The sequence below is a fragment of the Columba livia genome, chromosome 6 (genome assembly GCF_036013475.1).
Source record: "Columba livia isolate bColLiv1 breed racing homer chromosome 6, bColLiv1.pat.W.v2, whole genome shotgun sequence".
NCBI classification, from domain to species: domain Eukaryota; kingdom Metazoa; phylum Chordata; class Aves; order Columbiformes; family Columbidae; genus Columba; species Columba livia.
Genome location: NC_088607.1, coordinates 21580424 through 21604380, shown reverse-complemented (window position 1 = coordinate 21604380; position 23957 = coordinate 21580424). Strand labels below are relative to the sequence as shown.

The 23957-nt window shown below is 51.8% G+C and overlaps 1 protein-coding gene across 1 annotated transcript; it reads right to left on the bottom strand.

Annotated features, from left to right (window-relative positions):
* Positions 1–1429: 1429 nt before the first annotated feature.
* PITX3 (paired like homeodomain 3) lies at positions 1430–23645 on the bottom strand. Its single transcript, XM_065067488.1, is given in 5 exon segments — positions 1430–2967; positions 3913–4118; positions 8908–9048; positions 23431–23536; positions 23538–23645. Coding segments are annotated over 5 exon segments (1110 nt in total). The 5' UTR covers positions 23631–23645; the 3' UTR covers positions 1430–2403.
* Between the last annotated feature and the right edge of the window lie 312 nt (positions 23646–23957).

The following is a 23957-nucleotide window of genomic DNA, read 5'->3' as shown; positions in this document are numbered from 1 at the left end:
AGGATGTAGGGGAAGGACTAGCTGTGTAAAGAGTTCAGCTTCTTTGTCAAGGAGTACAAGAAGATTGTGGCACCACCTGGTGCAGGTTAACAGGGAGAAGAGTTGGACTCAGCTGTGAGTCAGGATCAGTAGAGGAAATTAAAGAGAAGCTCAGGCCCTTCATTTTTCCCTTAGGGGGAAGGGCTGTTGCAGAGATGGGAGTATGTGTGTTTGGCAGGAAGGCTGCTGGATGGAGGCACCGGCACAGAAAAGAGACTAACCACTGGAGTGACCTCAGCAGCAGTGGCACTCAGAGGCAAGGTAGGATTCAGGTTACAATGAATGGTCTTGTCTTGGATGTGTTATGTGTATGTTTTTGATGTTTATGTTTGATCTTTGAGTGCACATTGCGGTTAGAGTTGTGCTTCCAGTGGCAGCTGTTTCAGTGCAGGGTGACTTGGCTCCCTCATTTTGCATTAGTGCATAGCAAAACACAATTTTGTTACAGTGAAGTTGGGCTGACTTCTGTGATGGCTTTCAGCATCTGTTCACCAATCAGCAGCAGCAGCAGCTCCCCCTGGAATAGGCTTTGGCAAAGACTGAGTTGTTCATATGCATTGCTTGTGGAGGAACTCTTACTGTGTCCTAGTAGGAACCCTTAGCAAAGAAGTTCCTTCCTCTCTGCATGCTAATAGCATTGGAGAAACCTGGATTATGCCAGGCTTCCCTGTCCAAGTAAGATAGTTTGCTGTGGTTATGTGGGTTTGGTTTGGTTGTTTTCTAAGAGAAGAGTAAAATTTCAGGGTTGTGCTTTCCCCTTGGAACATGTGCCAAATGAAGGGAAAGGAGGCTGCACTGGGTAGAGATGTCCTGCTCCCCTACTGCATGTGGAGCTTCCCTGAGCCCTTGGAGGAACCTGCTGCATCCTTCTGTATCGGCTGAAGCATCAGGTGCATGTACATCTCAGGAGAGCTAGCTCTGTTTTACAGCTTTCCCAACAGAAACTGTGCAGGAGCAGGCTAGCAAGGCAGGTGGCTGCAGCTGGCCTTTCCCCTGGGGAATGCTTTTTGGAGCAGGAGTGCCTGGAAGGGCTCCTCTACCCTGGACTGCCAGGACCCCAAAGGCACTGGCCACATTCATCGTGGCAGGGAATCTGGCACTGCGAGAGGCTCAGCCTTCCTGCTGCAGTGGGTACACGTGGACAGGGAGCAGGGAGAGGACTTGTTTTCCCTTTCATACTATGCCAACAGGTCTTTGCTGTCCTGAGGAGCGAGATGTTCAATTTGTAAGTGACGAACAGTGATGGCTCCTCCTAACGGCAAACCCCTGGTCTGACTTGGGCTGCCTCCTGCTGGCAATCCCAAGGATGGTCTTGCCCGGGCTGCTGGCGCTTGATTTCTGAGTCCTCGGACACAGGCTCGTGCTCTCAATAACCAGACAGGCAGAAGCCTTAAAGGAATTGTGCCAACTTTTATTTTATTATCTGTTTTTGAAATGGGATTTGGGGAAGGGAAAGAGATGTGTGAGGGGGAGCTGATTGTTGCAAAAGGGGATGCTTTGAATGTACACTTGCAAAGGTGTTCCCATCTGACTGGAAAAGACTGAAGCAGGAAAGCATGACGGCCAGGATGCTGCTTCGGTGGATGTGCTTGCTTTATGGGGTTTTTGGTTTTAAGGTCTACTTTATAGGTTATCTCATGTACAAAACAAAAAAGCATACTTTAATGTCTATATATGTATTTGTATATATATAAGATATATATATACACACACACATATTTTATATCCTTACAACTCCCCAATCCTAAAGGCTTCAAGTCTGAAGAGCCATGCGTATATATGCATTATAAAGAGAGATGCCAATCTATTCAGACAAGGTTGTGTGATAAATAGGTAGGCAAGACATCTTCAACTGAAATCTCACATGCCTGCAGGAAGAAGGGCTCAGCCAAGCACCAAGCAGTGGCCCTGCATTGCCCTGTCCCTGGCTGTTCCCCGTAGGGCTGGTGTCCAGCTGCCTGTGCTCTTCCATGGATTTGGGGAGCTCTTACTATAAGGGGGGAGCTCAGAGGAGCAGATTGAAACACACTTGGTTCTGCTGTCCATGGGTCAAGCACCCCATATGTCAGGGCTCCTATTTCCCCATGGGGCTTCCAGTAGATTGTTTTGGTTTCTTTACCACAAGGATGGAGGTTTGGTGGGCAAGAGAAGAAGGGGCTTGGGAGGGGAACGACAGTCAAAATTCACCATACAATAGTTAGACAAATCTTCATAGAGGTCCATCTGCCTGCTTGCCGCTTGCTCGCACTCTCTTGCTCTCTCTTGCGTTCACTCTCGTTCTCTGCAAGACATACTCTGTTGTAGGGCTAAAGGTCTCCTTTTGTCAGGCTAAGGTCAAGTCCCTGGTTGTCGGAGGGCAGCCTTTCATACGGGCCTGTCCACGGCATATTGGCAAGGGCTCAGATTGGAAGCTGCCGTCTGTACCGCCGGGTAGGTGAAGTTAGCGTGCTGCTTGGCCTTCAGCCGCAGGCTGGCCAGGCTGGAGTTGCATGTGTCCCTGTACATGTAGGGGCTGGCTGTTGAGGCATAAGGACAGGCACTGGATGAGACAGCGGAGTTGAGGCTTGGGCTGTTCAAGTTGTTGATGTTTCCCAGATTGTTGAGGCTGGATGCCGGTACTCCAGTCACTGCAGAAGGAACCATGGATGAAGGCATGGTCATAGAGGCGATGGAGCTGGGTGGGGAGAACATGGGCTGGGAGGAGAGGGGACTGACATTCATTGAGTTGAAGAACGGGAAGCTCTTGGCTGAGAGTGGGCTTGTGGCAAGCCCTTTGGTGGCCCAGTTGTTGTAGGAATAGCTGGAATACATGTCATCATAAGGCTGCATTAGTCCGTTGAACTGGGCTCCGAAGCTGTTCTTGCACAGTTCGGCCTGTTGGTTCCTCTCCCGTTTCCTCCACTTAGCTCTGCGATTTTTGAACCAGACCTATGAGAGAGAGAGAGAAGGGAGGGGATGGGAATTCCTCTGGACTGTCCCTGGAAGGAGCCTTGCATTGGTCTCTTTGTCCAGGAAGGTGAGAGCTGATGAAGGGTCAGGGAAGCTTCCAGGGGGCTGGGAGGCCAAGCGTCACAAACGGGTTGCAGTAAGATGTCTAGGCTGCAGGGCCATTTTACAATATATAGAATAACCCACCTCATTCAACAAATGGATGCCCTTTACCTTGGGAAAAGGTAGGACAATACTCGCTGTATTTCCAAATGACCACAGCCCAGCAGAAAGGGTTGGGATTGTGTGACTTGGAAGGAAAGTATCTGGGGGATGCAGTTTGAGAGCTGCTGAGTGGAGGAAACCACCTCTCTTTTGACTGCCCCTCAGGACTGGGCTTCAGGTGGGGTGTTAGAAGTCTGCCATCTAACAGGAAAAATCTGTTAGTGTTGAAGGGACTCAAACAATATAACTTCCTAGGGCACAGAAGCTGCTGGAAGGCTATTCATGATGCTGCTAACTCATATTTCTAGTAGCAGAGAGAAGCTCTCATTCCAGCTGGAGCCCTGCCACACTATGCCTGTGACTGCACAGTGCTTTGGGAACCCCAGAGCACGCCCTCCAGCAAGGGCAAGGCTGGGGGTTGATGGCACTGAAAGAAAGGGGTCTGCTGGGTCAAGACAGCCAGCTGGTGGGGCTCTGTGTGACAGAGCCTGGGCTTTGCATCTCCCTGTGTTATTTCAAGGTGGCACTGGCTGGGGAAGGAACCACCAGCATGGGAGTATGTGTGTGGCTGGATGTGCCCAATCTCAGGCGCAGAGCCTGGTGAGGTGTTTTCAAGACAGGGGAATCTTCTAGTGCCCCTAATTGCTTGGTGGCTTGTATCACAGCCGGCTTCTTCCCCACAAGCTCAGGCCTGGGAAGATGCAGGGGCTGCAGTCCTACCCGGACTCGTGCCTCCGTCAGGTTGGTCCAGACTGCAATCTCCTCCCTGGTGCTCATGTCTGGGTAACGGTTTCTCTGGAAAGTGGCTTCCAGCTCCTGGAGCTGCTGGCTGGTGAAGTGTGTCCTCTGCCTCCGCTGCTTCTTCTTGAGTGACCCGTCCTCAGGGTTGGAGTCGTCCGTCTGGTTTTGCTGGGACTTCTCGGTGTCTGTGCAAGAAACAGAAAGATGGGAGAGATCCCCTGAGTTAACTCAGGGGCTTGGATGCATTTGGAGAGCCTGTCCTTAGGGCAACCAGTACATCCTCAGTGAGGTCTCCCTCTGCTGCAGTCACCAGCAGCTCCAGCTGCACCTACAGGAGTGGTCAGATCTCACTCCCTTGCCCTTGTGAGCAGGTATCCACCCTGCACCAAAACAACAGCCCCTTGATGCAGCACGGCTTGCCCTTGTTTAACTGTTCCAACAGATGTCAGCTTCCAAGTGACTGGATTTCAATTTTCCAGGCTTCCAACCTCTGGTTGTAGTTAAGATGGGTGATATAGTGACAGAATTTATCCAGGCCAGCCATTTCCTATTCTGCTTAAAACTCTCTGCCTAAGGTGCCCTTTATAAAAACTGAAAGGAAACTGCCACTTATGAGACAGCAAAAGATCCATTAGTGTTTTTGTGGACAAGTAATGGGAGAAGGCAAATGGACAGTAACAGAAAGTTGAGGTTCTTAAATTAACTACACCTGAGAAGTACAAATTTTTATCCTTCCTACCTTCTTACTCCTCTACCTTCTTACCTAGGGGCATGTATTTCTATATTTTAAAAGTAGGAAAAGGCCTTTCTTAGACCTTACAATTAAATACTTCAGCATCTCCCTGTTCTTCTGCCCCTTCCCTTCTCCTCGCTCAGAGATCCCTCTCCTAGAAGCAGCATCTTTCATTTTGTTGCCCCTTAAGTGAACATCTTGAAACTCTCCAGCATTCCCACTGGTATCTAACTGAAAAGTGCAGCTCAGCCTCCTGCTGGGCATTAAGTCCAGGCCTTAAATCTAAGCTCTGGGCTGTCATGACTGGAGGTGGGCAGCCAGGCACTTCCCTGTGCCATAGCCCCTCCCAGGGCTGTTGGTGCCCTGCAAATGGAGGCAGAATGCAAATACAAATATTTTCCACCATCAAAAGAAAATGTCCCATTTGAGCATCCGGACAATTTAAGGAGGACAACTATAGGGAGGAAAACTACAGCTCATGTTTAATTCTACTAAGAACCAAGACAAGTCACCATAGAAGAAAATTATTCTGGTGAAAATAAATAATTTCTGATGTTCACCTCCTCCTTCCTCTGCTCTAGAAGCAAGGTGAAGCAGTTCTAACTAAAAATCAGGTTTTCAGGAGGAAGGGGAGGTGTTCTTTTGCAGTTGGAAATACTCAGCTAAACTAAGTAGAAATTGCTGCAAACAGTTGCCAAACTTTTTCATCTGGGAGAAGGACCTTTACAAATTCTGGTATTACTTTGCCGAGATTCAGATTAAAATAATTTTTGTTTGGTTGTATTTTTTTTGTTTTCAGTGGAAGATAGCTTAAAAGTATTCAAAGTCTAGAAAAATCCTACTGTGGAAAGTATCTTGTATAGCCCCTTAAAAAGCAGGGAGGCAAGAAAATAGTAACCTGGAATACAGCTGGGCGAGGTTTAAAAAAAGGGTTCCTAAAGTCAGATGGATGTGGTCTGGAAAAATATGCCCCATAAAGCTAAATGGAAAAGAGAGAGGCTGAAAGGCACCTGAGACAGAGAAAGGGCTCTGCTGCAGGGCAGTGCTGTACCCACCAGCAGATGCTCTAAAGGAGCCAGGGCCTGCGACCTGGTGCCACTACTCCATTCCTGTGGCAGTGCGCTAATTCAGAAACCACTCCCTGCTGTTCCTGGGAAAACCATTCTCGCCCCTGCCTGCCTCTGGAGGGAGCAGTGCTGGAGCCATGGAGCACATCTGCAGGAGAGATGCTCACTCTTCATGGAGAAAAGCCTGAGTGCAGTCAGAAAAGATCTGTTTCTATGGGAATGCATTGCATTGACCGAAACAATGCAGGGTCCCCACAAGCTGCCTCCACTTCTATGGCAGGTTTAATGTCATCAGCCAGCAGGAAAGCAACGGCAAGGAGAGCTAGCTGGTTATTGAGAACTCCTCTGAGAAGCTGGAGAAGCCTCTACCATGTGTTGGCTCACAGCAGCAGAGCACAAGCTGGTTGCGTTCAGTGAGAAGGTGCTGTCTCCTGTTCCCAGTGCCAGGACCAGCTCTTGTTTCCATCCAGGGTTTACCTGCATGAGAACTTTCCCCTTGGAAAGTTGCCAAGAAGCTATAGGACCTGAAACGTGGAATAGCAGGAGATGGCTGTGGTCTGACGGCAATCTCTGCATTCCCATGAGCATCCTCATGTGGGGATCCTACGTTCAGCAGAATTCTTGGAATTGTGCTCTTAATGTGGATTTTATGTTGTTTTGCTTTTATAGTGGTTCTTCCAAGAGGATAAATCTGATTTCTCTAGCTCAGTGTTCTAAGCCACTGTTGGAAGAGGGAGATTCCTGCATTATCCATCTCTAAAACAGATTAAAGGGGGAATGATGCCACTGTGTCTGAGCTAGTTATTAGGAATGGCTCAGTATAGAAGAAGGGACAACATTTGGTTTGTTGTTCATCTGCTAAGTCTGGGTTAATTAAGAGCCTGATGCATACAGGGGATATGTTCTCACAGGAGCCCCTGACAAAAGCAGATTTCTGAAGGGGTTGCTGGCAAGCAGGGGGCTGTGCCCTGATCGGGAGCTTCTGCTCAGGACCGCCCTGCTTCACACAGGAAGAAACTACACCAAAAGGGAAGGAGAATGGAGTGAAAATACCACTGGCTTATGGGCCAGCTGTAGCATCTGGGTGGAAGAGCTCACCAAGTATCTTGCGTTGGTATTTGTCTTCTCCATACCTTCTGGTGCAGAACTTTCCATGAATCTTGTGAAGTCCAAGGAGATGTGGGAATCCTGACTTGGAGTCTGGAAAAATCTCTACAGCTACATGTTCCTCTTACTGTCCTCTCCGTTTCTGTACCTGCTACCTGTGGCTCTTCCTGAGCATTGCTAATAGGGACTGTCATCTCTGTTTCTGATGTTTTTCTAGGCAAGGGCAAAGTACCCTCTGTAAATGGTGCAGAGCTTGGGCATTGCAGTGGGGATCAAAAACGGGGCAATACAGGGAAACAAGGGACCCTCTGGGAAGGACAGACCCTGTGGGTGCTCTGAATCCATACTGAGGAGCAGAATTCAGGGAGATGCAGGGCAGTTCCTCACCACCTCCCTCTTCATCCTTGCTCTCCACCTGACCTTTGCTGCCTGATGAAACCTAACAGAAGAGGGTGTCACAATCCACTCCATGTCATCCCAGGAGATCTCTGAGAGCTGAGCCGGGAAAAGAAGGTTTGCGCTCCCTTCCTCAGGATCCCATGTTCTGCGGATGAAGGAAGCGGAGCTGAGGAGGGAGGCAAGAAGTGCCAGAAGCACGGCCCTACCCCATCTCGGGCAGCCCTCAGTGACACACTCTGCCTGGCACTGGAGATGTGTGGCTGCCATTGGCCTCTCTGATACGAATGCACAAGCTGCCAGCCTCTGCATGCAGGTAGCGCTGGCAAACACCCACCTCCCAGAACCATTTATATTTCTAGACCATTTAAGACAGTGGGGAGTGACGTAGCCAGGCACCCAGCATTTATTGTCAACCCAAAATAGGGTGTGGAATATATCTCGTGCACATTCGCCCACTCAATGAAACGACTGTGGTCATAGCTGGAATTAGCTGCTCATGCCTAATGGAAATAAAAGTCAGCTCCTAAATTGGCAGTTCTGCAGTGTGCCAGGGTGGGCTCGATCCGGAAGGCCACTTGAATGGAGATGACCGCTGTGCATCCAAAGCAGCTGACAAGGAGCCACTGAGCTTGGGGATGTGCCCAACTAAGGTACGCGTGCAGTGGGGAATTCGGTGGGTGGATTCTCTGACCATAGTTATCCCAGCATAACTCGCTTCACAATACTTACTCTGGGGAATGTTAACCTGCGTCATTATGTTTATTAGCTTTTGCATGCGGGTGAGCCCGGAGGCTTTATACAGGGAGCAGCAGGCTGTCCTCGGCCCTCACCTCCCCTCGTGCTGGCACTGGCAGGGCAGCTTTGCATTGTCCTGCTGCATCCAGAGCAATGAGGGATGGAGCACTCACAGGACAGATGCAAAATCCAGGGGAAGCCATACCATTTGGTAGGGGATTTCTGAGCAGATGTGAATGGTGATGTTTCTTCTTCAGGGCTTGATAAAGAATACAGGAGGTATGGGCTTTGTTCAGCCTTCAGGAATGGTCAGAGGGACCTTTTCAGGACAGAAGCAACCTGCTGCCCATTGTGGAGCCTTGTGCCAAGGCACAGACAACCAGGCTTTTTCAATTAAAGTGGGGGCAAGACAGTATTTTTCTTCCTTCTTGTTGCCTGAATCTGGAAAGTTTAGCCCAAGGTTAACTTGTAGCATGGAAAGTTTCAAACTCAGAAATTTAAATAGGGTTTTTTAAAAACGGTAATGTATAACCAGGCATAGCCTTCCATTCCTTGGATAGGACTTCCCATGTTGCAGGGAGACCTCTCCTGCTCTGGGGACCTGGTTTATGTGAATACAATAAAATCTCAATTGGGCAGTGACCTTGCTTGCTTGACTCCTGCCTGCACCCTCTGTCAGCAGTGGCTTCCTACAGCCTAGCCAGGCACCTCCTATCACCAGGACAGCGCTGTCATTGTGATACATGCCCCTATACCTTCCCCTTGCTCACTAGGATGGCCCTGCTGCCATGGCACTGTGCTGGCTCACGGTACAAGAAGTAGTTCAGTGTGTTCTCAGGAGAACAGCAACCAGCTCTTGCAAGCAACTGGCCACCCAGATCCACCCGCAAGGACAGGTCAGGACCTCTCTGGCATCTTGAGCCTCGCACTCACCGCTGTGGTCCTGTCCTTTGCAGCTGTGCTCGTGTTGAGGGGTCCCGGAGTCTGAGAGAGACAAGGCTGGGCTGCGAGCCTCTGTGTCCGCCAGCAGGTTGAAATCCATGAGGCAGGGATGGGTGGCAGAGGAGGAGAAATCTGAAAAAGCAGCAGGCACAGGGTGATTAGGGAGATGAATCTGCGTGTGACCTCTCCCCACCCTCTCTGGGAGGGACTTGCCAACCCTTGACGAAAGGTATAGGAAAAGCAAAGGATCCCTGTGTGATCCTTGGACCACTTTGAGTTTCCTGGCTGGAAAATGGACATGCCAGGCTTTCTGCTGAGCTTCCCTATAAATCAAAGATCATCTAGTGACACTTCTATTTGAAGCCTTCAGAGAAAGAGCCTCCAATTTATAGGTGACATTCAGACTGAAATAGCAACGCCAGGAGCATGCTGTGTAACGGAGATCTGAGGAAGTGGTTCTGGGCCAGCCAAGGGCTGTTAGCACCTTCTCCAGACATCCAGCCTCCCATCCTCCCTGCCCAGCTTCCCTCCTCTTGTTCCTTTTCTTCTCCACAAACTGGTCAAGCACAAATAAAGCCTAAAGCAGGAAGGCAGTCCAGAGATAGTTAATGCAGACACACACACATCACCAAAGAAACGCGCTCCTGTGCATGGCACTGATAGGAAGGTACATCTGCCTGCACAGCCACTGCCATGAGCAGAGATCCCAGGCAGTGCACATAGACTCCTTCTGGGTACACAAGGACCTCTGAAGCCTGAATTAACACAGGAATCACATTACACACCCTTGGGTGCCTGGGGATGAGTGAGCCCAGCTGCAGCAGCAGCTCACTTCCAGCCCTAGGTCAACTGGGCTGAAGGCACCCTGTGTCCCCTCAAGTCCCTCTTCTGTGGCCATGGGTCACCTCCTCTGTCTGAAAGCATCCCAGTTGGGAAGCTGGTGGTGCTGCTCCCCACAACTTCAGGCACCACTGGGAGTCCTCAGCCACCTTTTTTTCCATGCTTATCTGTTGTGGAATCAATTATTCTCATCACACACTTCCTTGGGGCCCCTGTGCCATTCACCTGTATTGCCTAGAGGAGCCTGGCTGTGAGCACTGCTCTGGGCTGGACCATGTTGAATGCTCATGGAGAGACAGCTGTGAAGCAGTAGGTGGTACAAGCCCAGCCACATCACCTTGGAAAGGTGAGCTGGCCCTGTGCTAGATCTTAAATCTCAGTTTCAGTTCTTGACCCTGCTGTACACAGTAAGATGCATTGTCACCAATGCAGGTGTAATGGCTTCTGCAAGTTGGACCACTTTGAGGGGACCACAGCAGCTCCTGAAACTCTGGTCACCTCAGCTAATATCTCACCTGCTCAGCTACAGAGCCTGTCACTCTACAACATAACAGCAGCTGATGCACTATGCTGGGATCTGGGATCCTCAGATTTAGGGGGGTTTGGACCAGGTGTTTGGGATTTCCAAACTGCAAGTGGAAGTCATTCGCGAGGACTAGATTGTAGCTGGTGAAGAATTGCTTGGCCCCTCAAATCCGTGCATGTCAGGGACAGAGTTTACTGAAGGCAGTATTTCGCCTGGACTGCACTAGTGTTTAGACATGTAAACAAGAGATTAATCACATAGCTGTTGCACCTCCTTTGGAGGTGGATGACAGTGACTAAGAATGTATTTTCAGAGCTGTCTAAAACCTCCTGTCAATTTGAGCAGAGTTGTCACTGGGGCCCTTGGCAAGGCTGACCCCCATACCTGAAGCATGCTTCCCAGGCCACAGCAAGAGGGCAGGGAGCCATTTCTAATGGTTGTTATCCACCTTGTTTCTGCAGCAGATCTCTCTCATGAAACTCCCAGCAGCTTTTCTTGCTCTCTAGTCTTCCTTCAGCTCTTCCCTTTGCTTAACCTCCATCCCAAACCTTTCCCAAGTGCTGATGAATCTGACTTGACACAAGCCTAAATCACCACTCTCCGAAGGCTGCATCTAACACAGGGACCCGGTGCTGGTTTCCCAGGGCTTCTCATCTCCTGCCAGAGAGAAGCAGTGGGGCTCAGTCTTTGCCATGAGGCTGGTTTCCATTTCCACCTCGCGGTGAGCCTGACCTTTGATGTCCGCAGGCTGCGTCAGCTCCTGGCAGCAGCAGGGCACAGCCCTGTTGCTTTTTGCTGTGTGTACGTACACGAAGTGATGAGATAGGGGCTCTGTTTTCTTTAATACCTTTGCACAGAGTAGGGGGAGTCCATCTGCTGCTGATATTGCCATGGCTTTTAGCATTACTCTCAGAATTATGCAGAAACGCGCAGTGAATTAATTCCATGGATTAAGTCTTGATTAAGATGTGTGTCACTTTGCTGTCTCAGAATTTATTAAGAGCCCATCTTGAGGTGGCGGCAGATGGAATTTCTGCCCAATGTTTGTAGATGATAATTTCCCCTCTTCTACAGCCATTTGCATATGATTGCATCTGTCAAGCGCAATTTCCTCTCTTCTGGGGTTGACTCTGTACTGGACCAGATTTAAGGAGGAATTCAGACTCCTGCCTTGCTGTAACTGAAGGATGCTGTCCTCCTGTGCAGGGTCCTGTTTGCTTTGGGACTCTTTTTGCATATCTTGCATTGCTTTCATCTGTGCAAACTAGAGTGGAGATGGGAAAAATAGGGGGGAGTATTTTACAGCCGGTTCCATAGATGTAAATGACAACACAAGGTACAAGGCTTAGGGCATCCCAGTCCTGGTATTGAAAATCCATACACCATCCTTTACTGCACCAGTGAGGTGGTTACTTGGTTGATCCAAACAACAGGGCACAACATAGCATGTTGGGCCTGCCTCAGAGATGCAGTTGGGACCTAGATAAAAACTGGTTTTAAAGTGTGGTCCATATTCAAATTGAAACTGGGACTTGAGGCTCAGAAAAAGTTTTTGAACTGACTTTAGAACTAGGATGATTTCAGAGAGGAGATTTTGTATGTATATATGTAATTACATACCTATTGCATGTGCCCTATGTGATGGCATCAAAGAAGGCTGCCTCAGCTTGCTGTGAGCAGGTCACAGAGAAGCAAAGGGAGACCGGGATCTGCTCTGGTTATGAGACTGCAGGAAAAGTCTGCAATGGGGGACAGCATATGAGCTCTGTACCAACGCATTTACCCAAAGGCAACCCCACGCCACTAACACAAAAGGTTGTAGGTATTATTCTAGATTATACAGCCCTTTCTGGTTTAATTAAAGGAGCTTTCTTCCACACTGACTAGATCTTACTATAGCCAGAGACATTAAAAAAGTCAACGCTAAATCTTCATGGCATTTCTACTAAGTTGTTTTCCTTTTCTCCGGGAGTTACTGAAATTGGCACCTCAAAAACATCTTTAGACAAAATAAAATTTATCATCTCCATATGATTCTTCCTTCTCACTTTTAATATAAAAGAATAGTTTCTTTAGGGACAGCTCCTGTACTAGCAACATGCAGCCAGGCTTCCTCAGAGGTTTCAGTTTTGTAAAACTACCCTGGCTCCAAGCCTGCCCTGGCACCTGTAACTCCTTTCATGGATGTATGTAACTGCTCCCAAGATAAAGATTCCCAAATCTGTAACAAACATGCCTTTTTTTCCAGTCACCACCTGTGTGCATCCTGTTCCTGGCTCCTGTGTGCCGGTGGCCGCCTCTGCAGGTCCCTCCAGCCAGCTGGGAGCTGCTGTCCCTGCCCCACGGGCATGGTGGAGGGCAGGAGGAACAGAGCAGCTCTGGCTTTAGGTTTTTATTCCTTTCAAGTTTACTCAATTTTGATTTCTGCATTAGTGCCAGGCTGCCCAAGCCAGGGCCATTGGGGCAGGAGGCCGAGGGCACTTCTACACCACAAGGGCAACTCTGTTTATCCAAAAAGAGCAAGCGAGGATCCCTGTGACCTCTCTCCTGGTTCTCGGTAACACGCTGCTCCATCACCCGAGAGCAAAGATGCCTTTGCTTGTTTTTTTTGGAGGGGTGGGAAGGAAACATAAAGGCTGACTGCGAGCCAAGTAAGGCTAATTATAGTGGTGTCTTTTGTGATGTGGATAAGCCCACTGAGAGCTGCCTTCAGATTGACAAGTACATGCTGCTCAGCTCCCTGCGCTACCATCAGGGAGCAGGCTACCTGCTGAACCTGCTTTGGCAGGTTGATCTGGAGGAGAAAAGCTCTCTCTTGGGTTGTTTTGATGTTATTTGGCTTCCCGTGGACAGGCAGGAGTGCTTCAAAAGGGACCTGATACTTGGGGTCCCTAGGCAGCAGCACACAGACTGCTGCTGACCTACAGGTAGGAGGGATGCCTGGCCAGGCTGCCTCCGGCAGATCCAGGTCCTGAGAGCTTCCCCCACCGCCTGTGCCTCCAGCTAAGGCCGATAACTGCAGTTTCTGCTTGGGATTGCTGATCTCCAGAAAGGGTTCAGGGTTATCCCTCAGACTGAAAGGTGCTCTGCTGTCAGCTGAGGGGGAAGGTGTCTTTCTTCCATCCCCTGAGGTGAAGGTATGATGTTACACTAGATGTCTGAGGGTCTGAGCTGTCTCTTCCTGCTCCATCAATCCCAAAAGTCAGGCTCCTGGGAGTAACTAGATTCCCGATGGAGTTTAGCTGATTGCTTCACTCCTCTCATGCTCATGTTCTTTGTGTGCTGCCTTACTTTTAGCAGAGATAAGCATTTGGGACTCTGTTTAACTGTACATTTTCAGGAAGATAGTCTGCCTCTGTACTTTCGTCCCCAGGAGGGGCTGAGCAACCGTGGAGCAGCCCCTGCCTCTTCCTCTGCACCATGTCAAAGGGGAAGAGGCTGAGGCTGTGCCTGTCCTCCCCTGGAAGAGTATTTTATTCTCTGGATCCATACATTTGTTCAGAGGACGGTGCCATTGGAGTGCCTGCAGGCTGGGATTTCAAGTGCCACAGCCTGCACAGCACACGAATTGCATGACAACCCAAGTGCCAGACTCTCTTTGCCAGCTGACAGGAGTGCTGCCTGTGAGGGGCTCCTTCCCTGAAGCCAGAAAGCAAAAACGGTGGGATGTAAAACTAGAGTTAATCTTCACTTCCTCAAGACTATAGAACTACAACTATGGGGAGACCAGGGTCACTCACTGCTAAACATTTCAGCCTAGTTTTAAGTCTCTAATCTTAATGGAATTGCAGCAGGAACCAAGAGCGAGCATTAATCACTGGAAGATAAACAGCAGCAGCCAACCGGTGACCCAGAGAGCAGAGCCATTACGGGACAGGAGAGCAAGTTGCCTGCCTCCCAAACTTCAGGCTGTGCACAGGCCAGGCTGGCTGAGCAGCGCTTTCAGGCGCACACTCAGAAATGGATCATCGACCTACAACGGGGACTGAGTCAGAAGTTATAATAAACTTTATTTCTCGATTTAGTCCTTGCAGTTGGGCACTAACCCCTGAGCTCAGGCACTGAGTGGTTTCATAGCAGTCTGTGCTGCTTTAAAGCCCGGAACACAGTTTGGGGTTTTTTTTCCTCCCATCAGTAGGATTTTCCAAAGCTTCCTGAGGTGCTTCATATCTTATTGCTGTCAGAACAATTTGTTGTTCCAAATTGCCCCATTGCTGGGCTGGCCAATACTGCCCTGTGGGCTGAGAAAGCATCACTGGCAGCTCGTGGTGCTGTGCTAACTGCAGTAGCCCCTCCCGGCTCTTGCTGCCAGGCTGCCTGCCTGAAGCGGGAGCACAGGCTGGCTTTCTGAGGAGGGTGTCCTGGCTGTTTCCACTCTCTTCTCTTTTTGTGCATGGCTCCACAGAAGAGTTCCCAACAACACAAAGTGGGGAGAAGGTAGGGAAGATAAGGTGCTGTCGCCGACTTGGCTTGTGATGTAGTTAAAACTACTTGGCTGTTCTGGGACTCCATCCTTCATCTCAGAAATGATGTTAATGAGCCTGTCTGAGCTGGTAGAGGCAATGGAGCAAAACTCCTTTAAGTGTTTCCAGATCCCCAGATAAGAGGTGCTAGGGAAATGCCCAGCCTTGCTGGACACTGTCTAATGCATTCCCCGGGGGACTGGCAGCAGCCTGCAAGGTGAGACCAAGCCAGTCGCTTCCTCTGCTTCGATGCGAGCCTCAACTGCAGAGGAGGGTGACAGCTGAAACATCTGCTCTGAGCAGCAGAGGGTTAATATATCCCCCGTATTCTGGAGGATTATCACAATGGAAATGTCCCAAGGATTGACAGCTCCATACCCATGTCCGCAGCAAAAAAAGCCCACAATGGAATGTGTCCCGTTCGCTTATTTGATGGGCTGCACCGTGCCCCCGTGCCGGGGAAGCGCCCTGCAGTAACCGTGCCGCGTACGTAAAGCATCGTCCTCCCCAACGGGTGCGTCTGCGGCTCCTGGACTCATCTGGTACAGACTCCACTGAGCTAAACCATGGGGGTCTGCAGAAACAGGGCAACATACTTGGGCTTGGCTTAAACTAAAAGATCTGTGGTAGTATCTTTAGACCCCAGTGCTGCCCTTAGCCTACCTGGTTGTTTTTTAAAATGGTGCCCAAAATTTGGAAATGAAGAGCTAAATCTAACACAGAAAGTCCTGCCAGACTTTCTGCAATGTTGGTTTTTCTCCTGAACTAAATGTTCATGCTTCTTGCACTCATGCAAGCATTGCATGGAGGTCTCACCATGTCTGTCTGGGTTTCTGGTATCCCTTGAAGGGTTTCTGGTATCCCTTGAATGCCCTGCCTCAGTGAGGCTTTCGGCACCTCGGCTCCATCAGCCAGGACTGGGATTGTGACAGGCTATGCAGTTATACTAATAAAGCCGTGCTTTGTTATGGCTTATTTTGTTTGTTAGGCATCTGGAACAAAACAGACCAGCAAAGGCTCAGTTTTGTCTGAATGAATTGCGATCACACAAAGTTGCTGGCATGGTGAGACTCCGCAGCACAGGAGTGCTGGGAATGTGTGCACGGGGAAAGAAGAGTCCTTCAGAGAAATTAATCCCTTTGTTTCAGGGAACCAAGAAAATAGACTTATTTCAGTAAGAAACTTGGTCTGGGAGAATCTCACAACCAAAACAAAGGACCCACTAAAGAGGAGCACTGGCATTGGCCTGGACGTACCAACCCTGCTCGTCCCTGCCTGCCCTTGCCCATTCCCGCAGCCTTGGCAGGCTGGCTTCACAGCACCTCCTGCCAGCCCTGCAGGATCTGCCAGTGTCTCCACAGGGGGAAAACAGCTGCACAGCCACCTCACACAATGGACCGTGATCTTCCCTTGCATCCGTGAACTGAGCAGAAGCAGAGCTGGGAGCGAGACAAGACACTTGCAAACCAGGATCCCAGGGAGGAGTGTGAAGCAGAGGCACCCTGCCTGCACCCTGCCTGCAGCTCGGGTGCTGGGCACGCACTGCTCACACAACAGCAAAGGGCAGCAAGGGCTGGCATCAGCAGATCGGTATGCGTTGCTGTATTTATTTGGGCGATTATATGAATTTGACTAATTATTCCAGCAGTCAAAGGAAACCGGCCCAATTCCTGTGGGGGCTGCGCTTGCAGCAGGACGGTGGGGTCATTTCTGTATCTTTGTGGCTGTAATGTTGGCCCATTTTATGGAGGTCTGAGATAGCGAGATCAAGGACTGAAGCTGTGTGACTCCAGCCACTGTCGGGAGTTTTGTATGCAGATGGAGGGCAGCGGATGACTCAGACGTTACTGAAGATGTAAATGACTCTCACAACTAGTAAACAAGCTCAAGAAAGCCCCTAATCAAGTGGGTGATGCACAGGGCTGAAGGTCAGGAAGGATCCCGCCATGCCGTCGGCATGTCACACCCTTACGGACGGCTGACCTTGGGGCACTGTAGAACTGTCCGTGTCCACCATCCGTCAGCACTTCTGCTAGAAATCCTTTCTGAGAAAGTTTGACTTGACCGTAAACATTTGTTCTGTGACAAAACTTGGCAAAACTGGTGGCTAAAAAGCAGCTTTTTTTTTTTTTTTTTGGGGGGGGGGGGGGGGGGTGGTGCTGGATCATTGTTTTGAAACAACCTGGCAAAGCACAGAGGGCCACAGGACTGCAAAGGGAAAAGCAACGACTGCTAAGGGTGCTGTGATGGCCCCACCAGCCACCATGGCCAACGAGCGGCTTTGCTGGTTAAGGCAAAGAGAGCCCAGAAACAGCTGGCTCACTCCGAGGGATGTGTTGTCTGACAGCATAAACCTGCAGTGCTGGAGAGAGACGATGTCTGCTGTGCCTGGCTGTAAGGTTTCCTGATGATTTGTCTCTTTTTTTTTTTTTTTCCCCCCAAACAATTTATATTTAATATTTTTTTAAGCTCTCAGGCAGAAAAATCCTTGCAGGAATAAGGTTGCCGTGAATAAAACAAGAGGACGATCGCAGCCCACAGTATCCCTTCCTTTTTCCTCGGGATACTGCGGCTTGTAGGGCCGGGGCAGGGGGAGGGCTGCTCCGGGAAGGATGCGGGAGCTCACTGCCCGCCACTCTGCCTTTATGGACCTTGCAACATGCCCTGAAGGTCAGCCTGTTTACTCAGACATTGTTTGAAGGGGACTGAGGGTGGCAATTAGCTCTCTCTGCTACAAACACTGCAGGGGCTGATCCTGCAGCGTTTTGCAAGCAGCCTGCGCTGGCAGGATCGGGCCCACAGATCGCCTAGTTACCGTGCTGCTTTCCCGCGGCAAATGGTTAAATTGTGTGTATCGGGGGAAACGAGGAGAAACGGCGGGTGGGTGAGCAGGGAGGGCTGGCAGGCCTCCGTGCCCACAGCCTCTCGGCCAGGTGCCCCACTCGGGGCTGTGGCTAAACCACCCAGCGTCCCTAAATTTGGGAGCACAACAGACATCACAAGCAGCAAAACAAGAGGTTTAAATTTCAGGATCCTGAAATGCACTGTGCTGCCTAAGGACTGAGTACAAAGTCTGTTTCCCGCCCCCCCCCCGCCCAAATCCTTAGTTTTTCCATCTGCTGGAGGCTGCATCCCATGCAGAGCCTTGGGAGGTAAGCAGTTTGGGTGGGTAGGAAAGCAAACTGCCGAGTCCTCATTACTCATCCAGCCGGGCCCTCGGGCAATCCCATCAAAGCCGCTCAGAGAGAAAAGGGCCGGGGCAGAGGGAAGTGAGCTGTCTCCAAACGCTGCCGCTTAGGTCACACCACCAACCTTGCACCGCCCGGCCAGCTGCCTGCTGCGGGGACGGGGACCTGACCCCCAGAGATGCCTCTGCCCCCGCCAGCCTCCCCCAAACCCCACCGGCAGCCCCGGGCAGCGGCAACAGCCTCCCCGGCTCCCAACGCGGCCTGGGACTAGCGGCACGGCTAAGATCAAGCACTGGGGTCTTTTAAACATCATTATTAAAATCCACCCGACACAAACTAAGCTGCAAACCCCTTTTAACTGGGATACAATAGTACGTGTTGTTCATCAATTTGGAATTTCTCCCGTGTTAGGTATGGATCTATACCCAAACTGACCTTCATGGCTCAATTAATTTAGCTTCAAGATTTAGATTTTATTTTTTAAATGATCCTGATACATCTAGTCCTCTAGAAAGTCTTGCTTATTTTATTTTGGAGGAAAACTTCTTCCATAAATTTACTTTAAAAAATAAGCTTGCAATAAACGCATTAGAAAAATAAAACAAACCAAAAACCAATTTGTAGAACTGGAAGTTAGGATATTATTGCACCAAAAATAAAACTGATGGAACAAAAAGAGAATTTCATCTGGTTTTCATTGTCAAGTCTAAGCTCAGAAACAAACAGGAAATAAAAATCGCTAAAACAAAAGAGGTTTCTTTTAAAGTGTGTTCAAATCTAAGCAGGGAGCTGCTTTATTTCTGAGGGATTCTCCATTTATTTGTTTTTCAGAAGGAGGAGTAAATAAAAACGTCCACACACAGACAGGTCAACTTGATTTATAGTTAAACCCTCATGCTTCTCATTGGTCATTTATAATAAGCATTTCTTAAAAATTAGATTTGCATAAATGGCAGCATTGGAAGGGGGAGAAATGAGACTGGGCAATGATGGAAAGAAGAGGGAGAGAGACAAAAGTAACTGAACTCTGCAGTCATTAATTTAATCTTTGTACTTTTTCAGTTTTTGCAGGCAGCTCTGCAGGCACCGAGCCTTCCAGCCCCTGCCATCCCACCAAAGCTCCCCAAGTAGCAAATAAATGCATTTATTAAAGAAGAGTTGTCTGCAGGATCAGGGCTATGTAAAACAGAGCAGCATACATGCTATATACTGCAGTGTTTCTTAGGCTGTCAGGTTTGGGATTGTGGAACTTGTTTGATGAGAGTTTTACTAACAGGTATCTCAGTTGCAGTAGCTCTGATGGTGATTTGAAGGGGTTAACATAATCCAAGCAGGACCCAGCTCCCCACATCAACTGAGATCCCCAGCAGCTACAGACCCGTTAATGCATCTCAGAACACTTTGAACAGTTTAAAAATCAGGACAAAATTAATAGCAGCTTCTGCAAATTCGGCTCTGGTTTCCCTCCTCTTTTGCACTAGTTAACAGGGTGTAAATGTTTATTTTCTGGTGGAGCTGTGGTTTAGGAGATAGCAAAGAGCATCAGATTGAGGGTCAAGGAACAGAGGTTGTATTTCTGGCTCAGGTTAGATTAGATAATTCTGCCAGAGCTCAGTTTCTCCTTTGCACGACAGCGATATTTTCCTTTGGTTAAAGCATCCACAGATCTACCTATGGAAAGGCTAAGTAGCTCCTGAGGAAAGACATCATAAGGTGCATCTCTTCAGAAATGAGGGCTCTGAGCTTGAACTTGTACTCTGCAAATCGGCAGGAAATTTCCTGTTCAGTGTGCAGAGGACTGGCCCTGTTCCTGAATCTGCTGGGCACACTCTGACACTGGTGGGCAGGAAAGAAGGGGACACCCCTTGCTCACTCTCTGTCTCTCTTTAAAGCCTAATAATAACAGAAACATTTCTCTGCTTCTGATCTCCTAGTTCCTTCCTGAGAGCGACTTTTAAAATTTCTTTGTTGCTGAAAACCATGACTAGCCATCCTGCAGGAATTTGCAGCTCTGGGCAGGCTGCTGTACTTGTCCTCCTCTAGGGTCAGAGACATGAGGATTTCAAGCAAATAATTTTCCACAGAAGCGAACCCCTCTGCACTGGGTCCAGCCCCAGTCGCCTGTGCTGCCAAGCCTCCAGGAATAGCCCATGGACTCCCTTAAATGCCCCAAGGAAGCCCAGAGCTAATAACCAGCTTCATTCAATTCCCAGTCACATTATTATCCAATCTGCCAGAGGCATTAATATTCAGAGGTGAGGTGGGAGGAGGGCAGGGGTGCTGGCAAGGGGGAGCAGCACACAAAGGGGAGGCAGGGAAGTGCAGCACAACAGGCTGGCCTCAGAAATCCTCTTTCTCCAGCCGTCTGAAACCCCAGCTTGGTTCAGCTGGGTGTTGACAAGAGAGGGTTTTTCCTACAGCCTCAGCACTAACTTGGATGCCAGTTGGTGGAGGCTGTCTGCCTGCCAACAGCAAATGCCTGGGCTTGGCACAGCTTGATGCCCTCAGCCCCAGCGGCCCACAGCAAGAGGGAGAGCTTTGCCCCCTCTGCCATCAGGTCCTAAGTAAATAGCAATCTCCCATTTTCAAACAGCCAGATAATCACTGAGCCCGCTCAGAGATGCCACAGCCTCATTTCTGACCCTCCCCCTCAACCCCTTCATGGCCCCATGGTTTCATCCCACTGCCTTGCCTCTGCAGGGCACACAGTGTGAAACCACCGGTTCTCCCCATCTGGGACTTTGTTCCCAATCCAGGTACCTCCCCTGTCCCCAGAGCTGGGGTGCATGTGCCAGGTCACGAGACAGACCTCATGTCCCCAGCTCATCTCATCTTCCTTTTGGAGCAGCCTTCTAGATCAGGTTTCTGGCTTTTTCATTTTGGCAGACTCCAAAGTCAGCCTCACCTCTCAGTCTCAAGGTTTTGGGTAGCATCCGACAGAGAGAGATGCCACTCTTTTTTTGCTAACTCCCTGCAGGGTACATTAACTGACACTTTTGCAATTCAGTCATAATTTTCACATCTATTAATTGCCTGAATTAAGCCCTTGTAGAAACATAATAGATATTAAGCGAGGCTTGCAATGGTTTATCTTCCAGAGAAAGATACTGTTTTTCAAAACAGTGCCTTGAACAGCAAACAACTCAGTTGCAGGGATATAGGTGGGCTTTCATGAGGGGAAGCCTGGGCTGCAGGTCTGAGGCAACTCAAGCAAACCCAGTAAGAGCAGGAAAAAACACTGCCCTCACCCAGACCCCTCTCCAGGCTGTTGGGAAAAGACATCTCCCCCTGAGGTCTCCTTGTAAGGGCATGGTGAGTACTGGGCATGGTGAGATGGTTTTCTAATGAAAATCAAACCCTGCTTTCCTTCTGCAGACATTTGTGGAGACTGAAAGCAGCTACCATGCTCTGCTGGTCCCTCAAAAACCAGCAGGCAGCTCTTTGTCCCTCACAGCAAGGCACCGTGAAAGCCTGCGCAAACACCCATCTTTCTGGCTCACCAACAGGCCAAGGGGCTGGGAGGGAATGCAGGGAGCCAGGGACACCCTGATCCCATCACCAAAACCGTGGTCCCCTCCCTGCTTCTGGAAGGTGGGACAGGAACAGCGGGTGACACTCCTGAAAGTCACCTTCCTGAACTGTTACTTTTAGTATCTCTGGAAACAGCAGAAGAAATGAAGCCACTTAATTCTTAGCATCCTACAGGCCATGGGCCAGGCATGGAGGACGCACTTGTCTGGGGGATGCGTTCAGCACTAGTTTCCACTTAAAGTGGATCCATCAGGTGGGAAGCAGCCTCCCACTGAGACGAAGGAACAGGAAAGCAGGTGAGGGACTGGTTTTAATTCCTGCACCACCAGCTCAAAGCATCAGCCAGGTGCAGCGGCTGTAGGCTCACACCCGGGACCTGCCGGGCCCCTGCATCAGCGTGCCCTTCAGTGGCTGTCCGTGCGGAGCCGAGCCCTACATCTCATAGCCCGCCGGGCCGGGTGGGAAAGGTGTGTGAGCCTCGGGACCTCCGGCCGGGGTACTACTGCTCCGGCCTGCCCAGCCCCGGCGGGGCGGGAGGGCTGCACTGACCTCGGCCAGCGCCTCCGCCAGGCCCCGGCGCTGCTGGGGGTGCAGAGCCGGCCCCCTCCCAGCCCGTCCCCCCAGCTGTCCAGCCGCGGAGGCGCCGGCAGAGGGGCCGACAGGTGTGCCCCGCTCGGCGGCATCGGGCTCGCCGCCCCCCTGGGGCCGCTCCAGCAGCTGCGGCGGAGCGCGGGCGTCGACCCCCGCCCCGGCTGCCCTCCCTCGCCAGAGCCGCAGCGAAGCCGCCCTTCTCCCCTGCTCCGAGGAGGAGGTCGGGGAGAAGGACGAGGGGGCTACCGCGCTGGTGGGCTAGCCCGTCGCCCGGAGCGGCACTCGTTGAGTGGGAAATAGCCGGGAGAGCGGCCGGTACCGCGTTCCGTCGGGCGCCCGCTGCGGTCGGTCGGGCTTCCTGGGCACCCGGCGGGACGGAAAAGTGACGGTTTGCACCGTGGCCCCGGCGCCGAAGAGGCGGCGGAGCCCGTGCAAGCGGCCGGAACTCCGAGCACCGGCTCTGCCCGCAGCCTCCCGGCGCCGGGCGGCCCTGCTCCGCCGGGGCGGCTCGGCGTTCCCCCCGCTCCTTCACCCGCAGCCCAACCAGGTCTATTATTCCCGGTCGGGTCCGGGAGCCCCGGCCACCAAGGCGCAGCAGCCAGCGGCGTCTCGGGGCAGGTTCGCTCCGTCCGCGGGGGCCGGCTCGCTCTCTCCCCGGCGCTGCAGGGAGGTCGGCTCTGCTGTAAACAGGAGCCAGCCCGTTACATAAATATCATTTATCCAACTGTCCAAAAGCCGTCGGGCTGCCTTCCTTTTCTCTGGCGACGTCTCCCCGCCTCTGCTCCCCGCGCCCTTCTCCCCCGGACCCTGCAGACAGCTGAGCCGCAGCCCGCAACGCCGTTATTTACAGCGAGCCCCGGTTAATTTAAACAGCCCCTGCCCCGCTCGTCCGAGTGGAAAATGACTAAGTTTAGCAACAGCGAGAGGCTCCGGCAGCGCCTGCCGGGAGGGGCCCGTGGCGGCCCCGAGGGGTGTCCGGGGTTGCGGTACCCGCCGGCGGCGAGCAGAGGCCGCCAGGCCATGCAAGGGCAGAGCGGGGTACGCGCCGCGCCCCGTCGCCAGGCAGGCAGCGATGCCGGCAACGCCGGGGGACAGCTCCGCCGCACACAGCCTCGGGACCCCTCCTGGACTGCTGGACAGGGCCCGATCCGCCTGCTCTCCCCCTCCTCGGCCTGCTGCCCCTTGCCCCGCAGGAGGCGACGGGTCGCGGGCCCCGGGCAGGAGCGGGGCTGGCCCCGTCCCGCCGGGGATGCTCTTACCCCGCGCCAGAAGGGCTGCGGCGGGCCGGCGCCGCACGGCCGGGCTGGCGCCGAGGGGCTCACAGGGAAAGAAGGAGAAAATCCTGCCCGGGGGCTGGGAAAGGAGAGGCACTTACAGCGGCTCCAGAGGCGGGCTCGGCTGGGCGGCCTTAATCCTGCGAGAGGGGCGAAGCTGGCCCCCCGCCCGCGGCTCGGGCTGCTCTGCCGCTGTCAGAAAGTAAATTCCGCCCGGCTCCCCGGGCACTCTGCGCCTCGCTGCCGGCTCACGGGGAGGGCGGAGGGCGCCGGCCGACTGCCTCCCATTCACCCTGGCCATTCACTTTATGGCGGGCGGCCGGCGCCCCCCGCCAGCTGCACCGGGCGCCCCGCTCCCGCCCGCCCCATTCCAGCTGCGCGCCCGCCGCCCGCCCGCCCCGTCCAGCGCTGCCCGCCCCGGCTCCGCCCCGCACTCCCACCGCCCAATCGCCGCGTGCCTCACTTGCATCCCGCCGCACCCCAGTTCCCGGATTCGCCGAGGAGGGCGCTAGGCCCCGCCCCCGCGGCTCTGGTCCCGCCCCCGTCCCGCCGCACCGTGGCCGCCGGCTCGGCCGCGCTGGGGCATCTGCCGGGTGCGGGGCTCTGCCAGGTCTGAGGGCACATAGTG